Raw genomic sequence first — 19,084 nt, 5'->3', positions numbered from 1 at the left:
TCACTTTTTTTGTGCTATTTACTGAGTGACTGCATTCAAAGCGACTTACAGCAGCGTGCAGGGATATATTTTTAGCACCGGTTACCCTAGTTGGCATCAAATTCTCGCCATTCTTAAAGAAAGGCGAATAACGAGGCAGCTTTTGCTCGGTGCTATCAGGAAATCTGACACACTCAGATTTTCTGTCAGCTACTGAAGGAAGAAGAAATTGCAGAGGTGTGGAGACCCACCGGGATATTGGGCAGACAACTGGGCTAAGAACATTTAACCCCTCCAACGCCTAACTCCTTTTTCTTGCAGAAAACGTGCTTAATTGTGATTTGTTCTTTCTAATAGGTGTTTAACTTGATTTGTTGAGTAGTTTCAGATATACAGAAGATACACTTATAATTACTACAGAAGTTCTTGGAGGTCACTTGAATATGAGCAATTTACACACACTGCAAAAACTCAGTCTTGAAAAACAAGTAAAAAATATACAAAAATGAGGTAAATGTTGCTTAAAATAAGATAAATTATCTGCCAACAGAACAAGAAAGTTTGGCTTGTCAAGACTTCCCAAAACAAGTAAAAATACTCTTAAAACAAGAGAAATTATCTTACCTTTAAAAAAATAAGCATATGTGTACTAAATTTAAGATTTTTAATCTTACTTAGATTTCAGTTTTTGAATTGCAGGCATTTTGGTGGTTTAGGGGGTCCTTGAGACCTTGAGACCCTAACATCCAGCCACCGCTTGAAATGCGTGTTGTTTGTGTTCCAGGTAAGCAAAAGTTATGAGAAAATGATAAAGTTATGAGTGGAAAATGAAATGTGAACTTAGTGCTTTACCTGTTTTAGAGCTCAGCAGAACGTCATACGTGTAACCACCGTGTCTGCCAGTACAGTAGTTTAAATGTGTACGGAATGGCGGAGCGAATGCGGTCCTTGAGACTGAAACAAGGAAGTGCTCTGTCAGCCATTGACCAGGTCATTACGTCCAGCCACCGGTTGAAATGCATGTTGTTTGTGTTACAGAGATAAAGTGAATGTAACGTTTCTTCACTCACGCTTTGTGTTCAAGTGTGTAACAGAAGACATAGGATGATATAAAATTGGGGGAGAGGTCAAAGCACGCAGCTCAGGAGGCTGTTGCAGCGGTGTGTGATGGTGATGTCAGTCTACAGGGAATTAAATGCAACTCTGAGGCGTTTCATAGAAATGTGTCAGGACGGTGAATTTAAATTGCGAGTTCGTATTGTTGATACAAAACAATGACTTCCAACTGCTGCAGTAAGAGACTGGAAATCAGTCTGTAACTTAAATTACTAGAAGTTTTGAGCCATAACTTCACTTTTTGCTCCGGCGGCAGCCAGACGTTCCTGTAATCCTCCAGCTCGAGTCATTCGGGGTTTCCGTGGACGTTTGCATGTTCCAGTAAGTTTCAGTCCAGTCTCTTTGATTGGACTGAAAGTGATTTTCTTTCTTCTGTTTTTTTTTTTTGAGCCCTTTCATGCTAGAGAGGAATGTTTCCAGCAGAACGATGACTGGACTCTTGTTGTGTCGACGTATGTATGAAAAGAGGTGAAGAAAGAGAAGTTTCCAGGTTTACGTAGAGCTGGAGTGACGCAGCGCCTCTGATCACCTGGTCAGTTTAATAAACTCAGCAGAATTTCTCGTTCTCCCCACCTCCCCCCCTACCACTCCCCATCCCCCATTCGTCCTCCCTCCTCTATTTATTCCCCCTTCTCACCTATCTGTACGTCCCTCCTGCATCTGTTCATCCATCCTCACCTTCCCTCATTCATTTATCCTTTCACCCTCCTTCCCTGCCCCCTCATGATCCAGACTTCACTTCTTCATCCATTCCTCATCACCCTCCCTCATCCCTCCATCTTTTCTCCCATGCCCTCCCCCATCCATCGTTCCCTCCTTCATCCTTCTATCCTCCCTCCATCTTCCTTGTTGTTCAGCCATTCGTCCTTCTTCCCTCTACTTCCCTTCTACTCTCATCCCTTCAAACTACCTCTTTCTCTTCATCATCCGTTCATCCCTCCTTCATCTATTCATCCATCCTCTATATCACCTTCATCACCCATTCATCCTTCCCATTCTTATCCTCTCATTGTCCTTCCCTTCCTCCACCCATGATTCCATCCATTCATCTTCCCTCCATCCCTCACCCTCCACCCTCTCCACCCCTGCATCCTCCTATGCCGTCTCATCTCCTGCTTCTCCCTCCTGAAATAACTTTTTATGACTCTCTTATTCGGGTAATGTCTGGGGAAGCGGGCATCGGAATGCTTTGATCAAGAAATGGTCTGAAAATCTACAGCGGATAAAATGATATTCTTAAGGAAAAAGAAAGGAAAATCAGCAAAGGCTTCGACTCATCCATCTCCTGCTCACAGCAGGGGCTTTCCACTTGGGTATTTTACATTTTGTCCCCATCTCTAACATGAAACATTACCGCGTTACTATCTCTTACATCCACAAACTCTGGTGACAGAGATTCACTCTGAAGACAAGGTAGCAAAGGTTTGGTTTCCCATATCAGTCTCCGTTGACATGGCAACAGGAGATTCCAGCAAGATAGTGTCTGTGTAAACCTTGTTAACAGGACTTTTTTTTAAATTTTTTTTTTTTTTTAAACAAAATAAATATAAAGTTACTCACTGACTCTATTTAAGAATGAAAGCAACAGTACATGTTGGAGAGTTCACTGCCGCATGCTCCCCGGACAGAAGCAGCTGCCAGAACTCTGCTTGGGAGGAAAACAACAGAATAAAGTGGATGCTGCTGCAAATAAAGCTTGGATTTAAGTGACTGACTGAAATAAGATCAACTTTTGGTGCTGTCAGAAGCGTTTATGCACAAAACAGCTATAAAGCAGGTGAGGGACGGGGGAGGAGGGGGGATGGAGGGGGGTGAAATGTGACAGCAACAGCCTTTACATTGTCAATAAAAGTGGTTTGGATGATAATAAGGCAAGTGTGTACTGCTTGTACCTTGTTTTGCTGCCACTGCAGAGCTTCTGTTTATTCTTTAAGTTGTATAATCTCCACACATCTAGATTGTTTTGTTAACAGTGTTGTGTGGATGTGAAAATCTAGTTTTTATTCATACATACAACACCTCAGCCTCGTCAGACCGGTCTCCCGAAGTGTTCTGAATACATTAGAACCCAGCGTGACATTTGTGATGTACACAGTTTCTGAGACATTTGGCATCACTTTAAGGTACAAACTTAAGTGAAAAATGTGTGGAACATATTCTGATTCTTGTTTTCTGCCCATTAATGAACACTAGAAAGCAGAAGATTACTCTATAAAAATTTGACATATCACATAGTAATAAATAGTGAATATCCCTAAAAAAAATGTGGTATTTTCTTATTTTACATTTTGTTAAAGAGTTAAATAAAGATCAATTTAAAAAAAACAAAAACAAAAAAAACAACATTTTTTCATTAGCTGGGTTGTTATGTGTTGAAAAAGGAAAACAGCAGGAAAGAATTGATGAATGCCTAATGACAAATAAACTGGAATAAAAATAACTACAAAAAGATCTTAAAAAGCCAAAATAGCAACATTATAGAAGCATTAATACATTACAATTTCTTTTTCTTTGTTCTTTTCACTGGTTGCACCCGAGCCATGATGTAAAACACTGCCCCGGTTAGCGACACCTCTGCAAACTCTCTCAAAACACACAAAATGTGTGTAAATGCAGTGTGAAATAAATCTTAGATTGACCTTCAAGCTTGTTTGAACTGATGTTTCTTTCCTTGCATCGCATGTTGTTTCCATTTATGTTCGCACACTGCAGTTAACTGCTGCAACTTTTCCCCGTTTTCCTCACATTTACATAAATGAGGGCGTGGCTCAAGACTTTAACACATTCCCATAAATCTAATAGATTTACACTGTTCACAGTTAAGAGTTAAGATCAGGGACACTTTAACAATAAAAAAGATTTAAAAGGCAAAGCACTTAAACTCCGAGCTGAACGTGTAACTCTGCCATTTTCCTCCTCTGACCTTTAATAAAACCCAAATCAGTGATTTAGAACAATCGTATCACTATTAATGTTCAACGTTTGATGCATTTCTCAGACGCTCATCAGCTCTGATTGCGTCATTTCGTCGTGCTCGGCCCAGATCTCCGACTCCGGCTCACCCTTTAACCTGTTACACATTACCCCCCACCGTTAAAGCACCAACCCGTCTTGATTTCCTTCTACTCTCATTATTAAATGAGTGGAATCATCGCTAATGGCGGCCATCATCCTCCATCCTCCTTAGAGCCTGAGCTGGAGGAATCAATAGAGCTCTGACAAGCAATATCGCCACAGACATGCATCACATTACCAACAGCAGAGAGCTACTAATATAAAGGCGATAAAACATTGATCTCCTGTCACTGATCTCCAACCATGTTTGTGCACATATTCAAGCAGATAATGAACTCTCATTTATTTTCAGTTTTGTCAAATTTTTCTCTTTGAAAAGATCTGCATGTGTTTCACAAAAAGAAAAAAAAAAAACCAGGCCCACATGTTCCGCTTGCTTTGGTAGCATGTGATAATTAGCCAGCGCTCAGTGGCTGCTGTAAGAAACTGTGATTTAACAGCTTGATAAAGTAAAAAAAAAAAAAAAAAAAAAACACCCCTCCAAACCCCCCCTTATCAGTTATTCCTGCTCAGATTTGGAAGGTGCAAGTTCATGCAAAGAGAAGTGGATATTAAAAAAAGCACGGAGAGAAAGCTGGAGGCTTTGTATCTTTGCAAATTAGGAGAAAAATAAAAAACAGCAGAAGGAAAAAAAAAAAGTCTCCAGGGAAACCTAATCACTTTCATTTTGCCTCTCTGAAGAATTAGACCAAGTTAAACAGAGCAACCCTACCACGAAGGCAGCAGAAACTGATGCTTAGCCGCAGATATGATAATGGATGGCTCCCCCCTCCAGGTCATTAAATAATTATCTCATCGTAGGCTGGAGAGCTAAAACGCTGTTGGTCCACAGCCGATCGTAAAGAAAGGACCGAGAAATAGTTATTCTTTAAGACACGTTTGTTTGGGGACACAAAGGAACATTATGCCAAACTAGATCTATGAGTCAGAGTGTGAAAGAGAGGTAACTGATTCAGTTTTATAGAGAAACAAAGAGAAAGAAAAACAAAACAATAATGTAGCGGATGGTTTTCTAAACGTCTTTAATAATAATTAATGTGACGCTCCTTCATATGACTGAGTGCAAACTGAGTCATCCAAGCATCTCTTGGTGTAATTCCTGATAAAAAGGAATCAAAACAACAAACAAGATTTCCAAATCAGAGGATTTCCATTTATCCTCGTTTTCTGTCTCCCGTGCCCTTTCCGTTTCACCCTCATCTCATCGGAACGAATCATGAGCAACACACGCTGCTGCTGTTCTCCGGATGAGCCGGGCTCATTTTGATGCCTACTTTCTGTCTCATTTCTGTTTTCTCATGCTTATACAGACCTGCTAGCATAACCTAACCTAAAAGGGGGGAGACCTTCAAGGCAACAGGTCAGACTTAGGCTAAAGACTAGGTTCCAGCTATGGTCCTTGAGAGCTACAATCTTGCAGGTTTTCCATGTATCACTAATGGATGAGTCAGTGTGCTGAGGTTCATCAGCTGTTAGATCTATTTAATTTGAGTCAGGTGTATTGATGCAGGATACATTAAAAACATGCAGGACAGTGACCCTCGAAGAGCGAATTTGCACGTACACCCCTCCTAGTGACCAATCTCTTGTCAAAGGTTGAATGTTCTGCAAATTTGCTCCCAAGACTTTGCATGTTTTCCAGTTTTTGTGCCTTTTCTTCATGTCAGACCAGCACAGCCGACAGCTTGGATCCCGCTGCAGTGTGAGAAAGGGGAAGGAGGAACGGGGGAGTGGGAAGCAGATGTTTGTGACAGCGTGAGGGCAGTAATAAGGATCCCTAAAAGAGTGAAGCAATCAGCGAGGCCTGAGTACACAGCACACGAGCGCACATGCATACATGCATACAGTACAGTCGGGAAGTAACAGGCTGGAAAAGGCCTGGAGCCATTCTCGCTGACAGACACGTTCATGCTGCACTACGAGGTGAATAATAAAGAGGAAAGCTGCCATCACTGTCAGCCACTTACAGAGCAGAGGAAAGACCAGCCAAAACAACGTTATCTGCAAGATTTTTTTTTTTTTTTGCTTTTTTTTTTTTTACTATTTTATGTTTTATTTTTCTGTTAATAAAATATTTATCTGGATGTTGTAAATCAGCTCAGTGTGCAGCAACAGCAAAAGGAAGGATGGAGAGGGGTTTTTCTGGCACTCTCAGCCATTCTCTGTCTCATGCCAGGACGGCACATATGACATCCCAGTGTGTTCCCCAAGCCTGCCTCTGATATGCACACAAAGCCTTTCAAAAGCATTACCCAGCTGATGGGAGACACTTTTATCGCAGCGGACGTTTCAGTGAGAAGGAGGTTCCATTCACCAAAGCAAAGGCAAACAGGAGGGAAAACAAATGGTGTTTGCCGAGTGTGGGGTTCACTTTGCCGCAGAGACATTTCCAGAAGTGGGGCAGAGGAGAGAGTGCATGTTGAAGAGAACAAGGTTTGAAAATAGCCTGAGATAAAACGGAGATGGCACAGCTGCTAATGTGGGCGGCCACAGCGCAGGGTGAATAAAGAAGAAGAAAAAGAAAAGAGAAAATCATACAATGGGCAAAAGCAAAGAGGCATAATAAGACACGCGCTAGCTTTGTCCATATCTGCAGCAGGCTGCACAGCGTTAGCTGAGGAGGACTGATTACAATCGATTGTGTCGCCACAGGAAGTGGTTAGTCTTTTTAAGGCCGACTGATCAATCAGCTGGCTAGATTTAGTTAAAACAGCATCATCCTGGGCAAAGATTTACAGCAGGAGAAATGTGACGAATGGAACTATGAGGGTAAAAATAAAGTACAAGTAAAAAAAAAAAAAAAAAAACTCCTAAAAATCACATCTCACAAGTTACGAAAGATATGTATGGTATTCAAGTTGATTTCTGCTTCATAAATTCCTTTAATTTAATTTAATTTAATTTAATTTAATTTAATTTAATTTAATTTAATTTAATTTAATTTAAACTAAAATCTTAAGGAAATCAAAACATTTTATTCTTTTGCTAATAAATAATCAGAATTTTATTAAATTTCTTTTAGATAATCTTTCAAATAAATTCTTTTAAAAAGTTCTAGGAACCGAAACCTTTGTCATTTTTAAGAGTAATATGATTAATTCATTCCTCTGCAAATGCCCTAATAATATGGGATAAATGGAGATTTCTGAATCTGAAAAGAAGAGAAAAAAGAATTATAAAATCTCAAGTATGGATTCATGGACAAAATTTCATCTGAATGTTGCCAACATGAAAACTTCTCCTGCCACTAAAACAATAAATCATGACTTTTAAAGCTTTTATAGGCCAACGCAATATATAATTTACAATCTTATTACCACTGAATTTGTATTTTAGGTCTTTTTTTATTTACTTGTCAGAAATAAAATATATTCTGGAAGCTAAAAAGAAAGAAAAAAGGACAAAACAACAACAACAAAAAAACCACTATGCATGAAACTGGGAATTTGCTGTTAGTGTTCCACCTTGAATGAAACAATTTACACTGAAGATTCCTGCTGTCTAGCATTTGGCCTCACGAGATGCATTACGTGTTTACAGCACAGCATTCCTTTTAGTCTGTGATGCTCAGCTGTTGGCTTTAAAGAAGCAACATCCCTCTCTTTCTCTTGTAGAAGCAAAGTTAAACCCTTCATGACCCTTCTTCAGTTCTGGAAAACTTACAAAGACACAAAGCCCTGCTAAAGGAGGGTGCTGCCCCCACACTATTACCTAAGGAGTGCAGATTTGTGTGTATTCACAAGCTCTACTATATTTGAGAGGACAGAAAACCAGGAGGCTAGACTTATGAGAAAAGATGGCTTTGTGTGGACTGAAATGTGAGGAGCTGAAAAGGTAATTTGAGGGTCAAAACTTGGCTTTAGATATGTAAAAGTTGGGTTACGGCAAGCCGGTCAGCTGTGCACATAGATTATATCAGTGGTGAGTCCCTAAAAAATCAGAAAAATGACTAAATGTGTGTGTGTGTGTGTGTGTGTTTCACCTTGTTTCAGGCATCTCAAGACTGACGTGAGTCAGTTTGAATTACTTCCAGTGCAACAGCGATGCATATGACCCTGGTGTTTATCCTAAACTCTCTCCATAAAGATGTGAACAGACAGCGACACAGTTACAGTCACAAACACACACACTCAGAGTCACAGCAGAGAACACAGAACACGTTCACCATCACACATTTTGCCTGGTCCCCCCGCTTGACGCTCGCGAGATGATTTGAAACGGAGGGTCCACGGACGATCAGCCCTCTGCTGTAATTGGGTCCCTTGTCACCCAGCAAATTCATGTCAGCATTGGTCACACGGGACGCTAATCTAAATGGCATCAGTGTCCTACTTTTGTGTGAGTGAGGAAGAGAGTTAAGGAAAGCAAAAAAAAAAAAAAAAAAGAAAAGGTGTAAGCTTGAGAAGTGAAGTGAGAGGTCGCTTGCAAATGATGTGTGGGACACCGGGCTGTACTGCAACACTTATTTCAGCTGTGAATCTGACAGGTGCACTTACTGCGAGCTTCAATTAGCTTCCCAGAGACATGAGTATTATTTCCCTGTCGCTGATTTTCTTCATTTTTTACAGCAAGTTAAAAAAAATAAAAAATAAGCAAACTGGTTAAGAGAAAAGTAGAAAAGAAAACAAAGAGACTAGTGTGCTCTAAGATTCCAGTTTCAAGGCATGAGAAAGTCTTTTCTTTTTTATTTCATCTTACACTTTCATCTAATATATTCAGCAAAACATCTAATAGTTTTGGTGACCGCATTAAAAAATCGGAAAAAAAAAATCTTATCTTTTCTTTTAAATCTGACTAAATCTTTTCTTAAAACATCTTATTTAGACAAGAAAGGAAAGTACAAGGTCTTGCTGTATGTATGAGTGCTGTTATGCGAAATTAATCAGCCACCCTTGAGCAAATCAGAGTAACATATTCATGTGAGCCATTGTATAATGAATATAAATGATGACCTTTAGAGAGCGGGCTTTTGCTATGTCACGTTTCCTCAAGTGGACCCAATATGAGCCACTTATGTGGAAATATGACTAAAGTATAAAAATGTGGAACTTCATTTCTTGTAAAAAAAAAAAAAAAAGCGTCAAGAAGAGTATATAGACATCTAAGCTCCAGATTAGACACTAATACAGCCAGACAAGTAGGAAAACAGTGCAGAAGGTTACTATGACACCATCAAGCATTTTAAGGCAGTCGGCAATCAGCATTTAGCTCGAAAGTAATTTAGATCCGGCATTTAAGGTCAACATCTGATATGGTTTAGAAGACATTTAGGGCAGGAGTGAAGCCTCTGCTCATCAAAGCTGTTTCCCTGATGGCAACAGCAGAGGCAGGTGGAAAAATCTGTGTCCTCTGACCGTGAACTCCAAAGAACATGTTAGTACAATCTACTGTTGAAATCTGCAAGTGCCATCTGTGGGGGGCTAAGTGATGAACTAGGAAGCTGCTGACACAATAATTGCAGGCATTTAGCAATGAGGCTGAGAAAACAGGATGAAAAAAAAAGGAGTGGGAAGTAAAGTGGATGAAAGAGACAGCCTGGGCAGAGAGAAAGACAAGTAGAGTGAGAGGTTGATAATTAGCAGGAGGTGAACATTAAGCACCAAGTATGTAGTCTTTCTCGGTTTTAAACACTGTGCTCGGTGACAAGCAGAATGTGACTCAACCCCAGCTTGGGTATGCATGAATGTGTGAGTTTGAGATTCCAATAAGCGATAAATATCCTTGGTAAAATGAGCACCAGAAAAATTATGCAATGACTGCACAGCAGTGTCGAAGAACTTCCCAAGGTATCTGATTTTCCTTGGCAGGGCAAGAAACTGTTAATTACTGATGGGCTTACTGATGCCCTGCCCGTTACTCTGCAAGAGACATAAAAGTCAGGTGTTTGAATTGCACTGAATAGAAAAAATAAACTCATTTTATTCAGTTAGACTGATAAGTCTGCGGTGGGATTATCAGAAATGAATGGATATGAGTTGATTTCCCTCCAGTTTGAAAGTTGTTTCACAGCATCTCCAAGAATTAAACCGACACTTTCAAAGAATACTAATTAACTTTGAAGAAATATTCTGCAAAGTTACCTTACCGAATGCAAAACTATTACTTTACAAAGGAATAACAAATGTGCTAGCTAAGATACTAACATGCGCTATTGTAACGATGTTGTATCTATGTGATAGCTAACATGCTAACATGTGCTATTGTAACTATGTTGTATCTATGTGCTCGCTAACATGCTAACATGCGCTATTGTAACTATGTTGTATCTATGTGCTCGCTAACATGCTAACATGCTAACATGCGCTATTGTAACTATGTTGAGAAAGATTTAGCAGAGAGGGCTGCACTAAAAACTGAGATGAATAATAAATTAAAGCAAAGTTGTGTTAATTTTTTGTTAACTTTGTTAATTGCTGCCTTTTGCATGCGATTCAATGAGCTAGGCAATACCTATAATTGTCAAAAACTTTGTCTTCATGCTTATGTGGTGGTATGATGTCAGCAGAATTTATCATGCATATGCTGCCAGTTTGGTGCTTTTTTTAAATTTATTTATTTATTTTTTTTCAAGAAAAACACATTTTGTTGCTATCAAGAGCAGCACTTTGATTTGACAATTCACACTAGGGGGCTGCCCATGGGACCCAACACAAATCTCACAGGAGCTGGTGTTAAGAAATTAGGAAAACAGTCTTATGCAGGGCTCTATAGGCAAAGTTTGACTTCAGTCTTTGTTAACTTCGGGTCATTAACAGGAGGTGCCTGGCTTAAATGGTTATGTGGGCAGCACCAGGCGCCTTTGAAGTCTGGGACAAAAATGTCAGAGGTAATTGCTTTAAAATGCCTTCATCTGATGAAAGCCATCACTTTTGTCTGATAAAGACTGAACCTCTTGCCCAGCTTCTCATGGCACTCCTCAGATGCACTACAGGGTTCCTTAGCTGAAAGCCTTTTAATGGTAAAAAAAATTAATGCCTGTAAGCTATCAACCTGTGCAATTTCATGTCTGTCCTTTTCTTATTGTTTGAAGAATCATACTGCTTCCTCCCACATCCTTCCAATAAGTAACTGACCTCGCTGAGGAAACTGAACTCGGTGAGTGACAGGATTGCCCTGATGGGAATCTTCGAATTGCAAAACTGGATGCTGGGAATGATCTGAGAGGGAACATACAGTACTATAGCCTGTGTGTTCAGGGGCTAATAAACAGCACCTGACAGGAACTACAGGTAGTATAGAATCCTTTCAGGTCTATCCAAGCTCAGTACTGGTTTAAGTTGAGTTTCAGGCACAGTTATATCGACTTCTGATATGAGATGAGCACAAAGAGGCTGAAACATCCAGCACTCCTAGTTTCTGATGAAGTACCACACTATAAGTGCTGTAGAAGCTCTTTTCATTTGGACTGTTTTGAGTGGTTTAGCTCCCTACAGGTGCTCACTGCCTATCAGCCTCACTGGTGTGAAACAAAAGAGAAGGAGCCAAAAAAAAAAAAAAAAAGAAGAAAGTGGTAGTGCAACAAGAACAATGGAGCAATCGAATGAAACCAACTCACCTTGCGCAACCACACACATTGAAAAGGCTGCTGTACAGCCTCAGAGGGGGTTGGGGTGGAGAGTTATTGTATGTACTTGCTAGTGCAATTGAGCACTGGGTGGGGATGCTGTCTGCCTATGACAAATTACTTTTATTTGTGCGGCCTTTTGAAAACATCCGCCACACTGCACAAGCACACAGCTGAGGGTAGCAGTGAAAGAAACTGATGAGAAGCTGCCTATTGATCTCCTCCATTGTCCAGAGCAAGTTAACAAGTATGACATGAAGTGCGAGTGTGTGAGGCCACATACATAAACTAAAACTCGCCACCAATTTGTACACAAGTGGACATGAGAATAAAGCTCTCAAGGGCAGAAGGAAGTCTGCCGGCAATGACACATTAATACAATACTGCACAAAGACCAGCCAAACACATAAATTTCATTAAAAAAAAAAAAGTTTTGCTTTATCATCATGAAATACCGTGCAATTAAAGGTGACATTTTTGTTATAAAGAACACTTTTGTAATGGAAGCAATGACATGTACCAGTGAAGACAATTCAATAATAAAGGTCAAAGTTATGTGCTATTATGTCTGAGAAATGAAGAGAGATGTGAGACAAATATCGACTGAGCTCATAAGAAATGAAACTTTCATCCATGAGCTGCTGTTGCTCAAAAATGTTTCTGTTCAAATACCCTAAAGTTCAGGTAAGGCATTGGAAGTATTGATTGGGTGATTTGTATGTGTTGCCGGGGCTCCTGAAACGTGTCTGGGAACATGTGTTGATGAATGTGTCTGCGGCTGGGCTCCAAGCCTGCGAGGGCCAGGGTGTGTGCTGGGAACGCTTTGACAGCCTCAAGGTTACCCGCCATGGCACCAAAACAGATGGATGCCCCTCATCGTAACTGTCTGTAATGTGTTCAGCTCAATCATTCCCTCCTGCCCTCTTGCCACACTACGTCTCTCTCATTCGCTCATGGAGGCAGCCTGGAGAGGGTCTGGCTTGCAGAGCGTATGCAGGAACAGCAATTGAAGTCACGATTTTATTTATCACTCTGGAAAATGTTGAACATCTTATCATGACTGCAGTAACTACAATAAAATATGAAGCTTATGACTATTGGTCATTTTTAAGGTTAAGTCAAAATTTTAGGAAGCAATTTCTTTGTGCACGCAGGGAACATTAGCAGGTCTGGTCTGCTACGGTATTGAATGAAACCTGTTTATTGAGTCACAGGCAAAAATTGAGAAGGGTGCCAGCATATCTGGGCTCAACCATCCCACTTTGTTGGGACCCTTCCATTGGGGTCCCAATGTTACTGATCTGACTTAAAAAAGTGGAGCTTGGAACAATGCAGCAATCACGCCAGGTTTAAACACGCAGTTGATTTCTAGGTTCTTTAAAGCCTAGATGCTGTGTTTTCCTCCTTTGTTTGTTTCGGTGTCGTTTTCTTATTCATTGCAAGTCAAGGAAGGAGTTACATAGCTAAAATGTCACACTATTACATAGCTATTGCTATCAGCTCATTTGCCACATACCATGTAAAGGAAGGATTAGCTGTGGAAACACAACAGAAATCAAAGAACACCATAACATCAAAGACTGACATTAATCTGCTGATGGAAATGGGACTTCAGCGTTATGCTTGCTTACTAAAGATGCTAACTAGCTTAGCATGTAGAACTCTATATCTAAGAAATTAAAACAACTTCAACAAAGACATAATAAATGCTGGAAACCTCACAGTTTGTATATGGCATAGTTTTTTGTTTTTTTTTAACACTTCCTAATAAACATTAGTTCCCTGGCAAATAATTGGCCAGAGCAGTTCTACAATACTTACTATATTATGCTAAGCTAGGCTAAGCTAGTTCAGAATTTTAGCTTGAATGATTGTAAACAAATGGAAGAGTGTATAAACTTTTTTTTATTTTTATTGCTGGTACATCTATCACAAAAAAATAATCTAAGTTCCTTCCTATCACTTATCAGCCACATTTAACATTAAAAGTTTTGTTTTTTCAAAGTCAAATTGCATGTGCCCAGGTGTTATGTGCTCATGATGATGATCAGCTCTGGCACTGCTACATGACCATGACTACCTCGGAAACACTTGATGGAAGACGAAAAACCATTTTACAATATTCCTTTTTTCTAAAAGGCAATATCTTAGCAATTAATGAAAACAAGCTAACAAATCTAAAACTGACTTAATTGTGTCTTCTAAAACAGTTACAGCACATTAATATAGCTTTTCCTGTGTCTGTCCAGCTGACAGGACTAACATCTGTCACAAAAATGCTTCCTGTTGTGTGCTGCTGTGTAATCTGGTGGTGTTTTGAGTCTCTCATACTCTACACCACGTATGTGCAGTCACCTGTTTTATGATTTCACAGCATTTTGCTAAAGCAGCAACAGGAACGGTGAATGTAATTACTAACTGTATGAATAAAGCACAAGTTAAAACATGAAGCTTATTAGAAAATACAGCCACTAATGTGTTAATGAAAAATTAATATAATTAAAGACAGAACACAAATATTACATATTTAAATCTATAATGAAAACATATAATAACGCGGTGTTGTTTGTCCTTTGACCTGAGGCATTCAGGCTCCGCTTCACATATCCATTTATACAACACATCAGTGCATTGTGGTGACACACTGACTAACAAAAGCTACACTCAGTGTTAATAAAATGACATGATGCTGTGCGAGGCCAGCATCATTAGTCTCATCACCCCCTGCAACCCCTGTGTGGCTGGACATACATTCACGGTTATACTTCAGATACATTACAGATATCACAAAACTTCAAAGAGAAGTGATAGTGAGAGGAAAACCGTTTAGGCATTTTTCTGTTTGTATGTGTTTGAGGCAACTCCACTGGCTTAAAGTTGGGCAATTACAAATTTACCTCCAGCGACGGCTCTGCAACAGCAAGCTTTAAAGCATGCTCCTGTGTGTTTAGGCCCCTTGATGATGTGATGCCTCAATCTTATTTCTGCCTACTGCATTGTGGTCATCTCAATTTCTACATCAAAGATGGTGAGTTTATTTCAAAGTGTGCTTTCGGGATGCGTTGTGCCTTGAGGACAGCTCTTTCTCTACAGAAGTCTTTTGGCCCACTTTTGATCAACCTGCAGTATTCATAGAGAAATCATCTCATCGTACAATGTTTCGGCTATTAGGGACTTTTGCCAAAAGTGTTTTTTTTTTTTTTTTGCTGCTTAAAAATGGAGAGTATTTGTTTTATGTTCTCATGGCAGATTAATCTTATTATTGATTTAATTGGAAAAAGAACGAAAAAGAAAAAAACTGTGTTATGATCTGAAATCGCCACATCTGCGTCCGGCTGATGCTGAGCCAAGTTTCGCGGCTGTCGGGGTGCGCTCTATCGCCAGCTAACCCTTGCTCAACACCTGTGGTCTAGCTCCAGCCAGATCCATCTACTTAATTCCATTTACCGAGACAGGCACATTGATTGTTCATTTATACAAAGAAAATTCTCTCAATTTTCATAAAGGCACTCTCCGTTGTCCACTAATAGTGTGTGGATTTGTTTGCATAAACTTTTGCTTTTTAATTCAACAACACTGACACGTCAGAGCGAATTGTGACTCTGCCTGATTTTTTCCTCCTGGTTTGATACCTTCCAGCAGACACACTTTCTAGGTGAGTTCGAGTGTGTCTTCTCTATGGAACATGGCTGACAAGAGACAACACAACGTTCTCTTCCTGTTTTATTCTTTCTTTACTCCTTGGCTCAACAAGAAATGACTACAAGGCAAATGCCAGTAATATCTTTCTTAGGCACTGAAAGAAGCAATGCTGCTGCCGCTGTCATCTTCGTAAGCAGTTAGCTAGATATTGTTACAGCCTTCTGCACCCGCCGTGAAAAATACATTAAGGCAGTCTGGGTTATGCAGGACCAAAAGGGTATCTTGGAATCGCAATGACTGAGAAATAGAGTGAAATCCAAGATCTATCTATGCAATTACTGTAGTCAGCATCAAAGTGAAGAGTCCGTCTCTTGTCTGCCTTGACTCTCTCTCCGCTGTGTCTGTTTACCATGTGCATGACTCAGTGACCTTTGCAGAGATTATTCTATTACATAAGTTTGGTAATTGCTCTGGATTTGGAAGAAGAGTGCCCGATAGGTCCAAAACTCGGCTGTCTTTGCAGCTACATGAAACTCCTGCATTCATAAAACCTGACAATGAGAAGAGAGGAAGCTGGAAAGCCGCATGATGGCCATGACAAAAGCAGCGAACTACAACCAAATGGGATAAAACTGCTAGTCTGACCCTGCCACCATATTTTACCGCAATACTTAGCTTGACATGCGGCTGAAACATTTTTCAAGTGGCCCTTAGAATAGCTTAGTTTGTGCAGAGAGCACTGCAAATTTCCTTTGTGCTTTGTTCCCACAAGGAGAGTGCATTGACAACGTGCATACTGCAGAGGTACACAAATATAAATGGAAGCTGAATAGATAGTCCTTGCCAGCTGAGGAGCTGTTTACTTTTTATTCTCCACCACCAGAGACCTTTTGGATACAATGGAGAGGTGCAGATGGGGCATGGGGGTTCAACGCTAACAATCTATAAAGATGAATCTTTGAGCAGCATGACTAGCAGAAACGTTCACTTTACTTGGTTAAAGTTTCCCTGATTTGGACAATGACTGAGCCAGAGAAGCAGACAATTACTGATATTTGCTGCCAGCTATCAGAGAAAGTAGGCGACTGATAGAAAGAAAAAGGGAAAGGCTCCATTTCCACATTGTTAATTAGAAAGTCTCCCTCAGCACTGTGCTCACTGAATAAGAGAAGGCAAACAGTCGCACCGAGCACACTCACAAGCGCAGGGCACAGACTTTTCATTTTTATCAGGCTACTTCAGCCGAGCAGTAAAACTTCTGACACTGTGACTGTTTTATACCACACTGGATTTTGCATTGTTCAAGAGATCACGCAATATTTTCTCTTTGATCAATACCTACAATCATCGAATGGGCTGTGCGTTTGTACAGGGGGGGATATATATGAGACAGAGGTAAAGCAGTGGAGGAAAATAACAGGAAAAGCTGATTTCATGCTTGGGGGATTGCATCTCATTTCTTTCCCTGCATATAGGCGCAGTGTGCGGTCCTGCTCGTGGATTTACTGCCACCTGGTGGTCAAAGTCTGCATCTGCGGTTATAGAAAACCTCCCAACAGCCGTGGAAAGAGTTGATGTGAGGAAAAAAGGAAAGCTTTAATGCAAAATATGCAAAAAAAAGACCTTTCAGCTTGGAGCAGACATGTCGTGCAAGGCAAACACAGCTTGAATGCTATAAAGTTTTCCCAAACCAAAAATTCTCTTTAACTTTGGCTTTCTACAATCTTTTACCTTTCTTTCCTCCACATTTTCTGAATTGTGGAAAAGGAAATTAAAAGAAAAAAAAAAAACAAAAAAACAAAACAAACCAGCTTGAAATAATCAACAAATCTCTGCCTAAAGACGACTCAATTAAGAATACTATTACACGCTTGGACAGGTAGGTCAATATTAGTAAGCATCTACCTCCAAAAACAAAAAGCAGGAGAAGTAAGACACAAAGCCATAACGCCACAGAGGTGTAAAATAAGTGACTATCTAAGCTCCTGTGGTTCAAGAAGAATTATGTCTGTGTCGATATTGAATCAATGAAACCTCCTCCTGCGTCACAACAGGCAGCACCATAGCTGAATTAATGGCGGCCTCTCATCGCTAATTAACACATAAACACGCAGCCCCCAACACCAAGTGATAGCTGAAGTCAGCTGCTCGCCCTGTGTGGAAAAAAGATGGCATCTGATCTCAGTAGTAGACCATGAAATAAAAAAGAAAAAAGAGGGGAAGGAAAATGAGGATTTTACAGATATAAAGTCACACACAGCAGCCGGGTCTGACATCAGAAGAGGTTTGGATGATTAGCCGACACCGGTGCTCCCAGATAGCAGCTCAGCTAACAGCCTCCGCCACCTCATTAGTCCGGCCCCAGCAGCACAGTGCCCCTGCTATTAAACACTAAATGAAAGACCGCTGACCGTGATTACTGAAGGGAAGTCCCCTGTCGTCATGGGGATAACAGATCCCTCTTCACACGCAAACACAAACTCACACTTTGGACTCCACAGATAGCTTTTTGATGGACATTTATGAGGAGGCGATTGAGGCAGGAGTGAGTATTTTACACATCATTAGCTACAGCTACTCACTCCAAAGCCCTGGAACATTAAAGCATGACACTTCAAGGGAACCTGTTACAGAAAAACACTCGGGAAGAGCTTCGTAGCTTTGTACGAAGAAAGGAGTCCTTGTGTCAGGGATGGACGGATGCATCCATTGTAGGTGTGTGTAGCTTTCATGCACTTCTTTTCACAAGGTATAAAACATGTAGAGTGAACAAAAGTAGCTTTCTGTCAATTTAATTCCGCACTTTCACTCAGAAATAAGTAGCATGTTGGTGTGAATAGCTGCTGAAAGTTACTCTTGAAGCTCAAAAGGTTCCATCCTATCAATGCAATCATAACACAGGCTTTCTTCTTGGATATTTCTATGAATCTTAAAGTTAAAAACAAACTTTTAGCTCACTTCTAGCCAGAGGTGGCAATTCCTGGTCTAGAGAGTAAAAGTCCTGTCCGGCAGCTGTTCCGACCAGTCACCAAACGAGCTGGATTTAATGAAAGCAGAGTGTTTTTCGTAGGTAAACGTGCCTGTTAGTGAAAACACCTGTTCTAAATGTACAGGTAGATCTAAAAACATGGCAGGACTTTTACTTTCTGGACCAGGAATTGCCACCTCTTCTTCTAGCTAATAAAATGACTTGTGCAAGACGAAGCCCAGCAGTACTCACGGTCGTTGCAGTGGGTCCCTGTGTATGACGTCATGGAGCAGTCACAGGTGAAGTTCTCCCACTGCTGGATGCACACGCCCATGTTGGCGCACGAGTCCTCCTGGCAGGTGGTGCTCGGGCCTGATAAGAGGAAGAAAGCAAAAGAGAGAGGCTGCAGATTCACAGTCAGGCAAACGATGAAAGCTGCTACTGCTGAGTCTAACGAAAGCAGGACTCATGCAGAAGAAATGCACTCTAGAAAGACAGCTTTACACTGGATGGGCCTAGAAGACGGCACAGGGAGCAAACAGTGTCACCACAGGCAGCCTGACCTGGACTACAACACACTTAACGACTGTCTGAAGAATCTAGTTTCATGCTGGGTGAAGCTGCTATGGCGCTGGCGGAGCGGAAACGAAGGCGCAAGCTTTTCACCAGTGTGTTTTTTTAAGTGTATACTCTCAGTTAATTACTGTAAAAGCGGCCATTGAGGAGGCTTTTCTTCTTCT

General features: G+C 40.6%; 1 protein-coding gene across 1 annotated transcript in view; it reads right to left on the bottom strand.

The window, feature by feature from the left end:
• The window catches only part of nrxn3b (neurexin 3b), a gene marked incomplete at its 5' end in the record, with an annotated part of 250,073 nt that overhangs the window by 167,030 nt on the left and 63,959 nt on the right, over positions 1–19,084 (bottom strand). Inside the window, one exon of the mRNA XM_079255634.1 lies at positions 18,597–18,716. Within this exon, the coding sequence (XP_079111760.1) occupies positions 18,597–18,716 (120 nt within the window). The remainder of the gene's footprint in view (positions 1–18,596; positions 18,717–19,084) is intronic.

The sequence above is a fragment of the Telmatherina bonti genome (genome assembly GCF_933228915.1).
Source record: "Telmatherina bonti genome assembly, chromosome: 16".
NCBI lineage: Eukaryota > Metazoa > Chordata > Actinopteri > Atheriniformes > Telmatherinidae > Telmatherina > Telmatherina bonti.
This window is presented reverse-complemented; position numbering and strand designations above follow the sequence as displayed.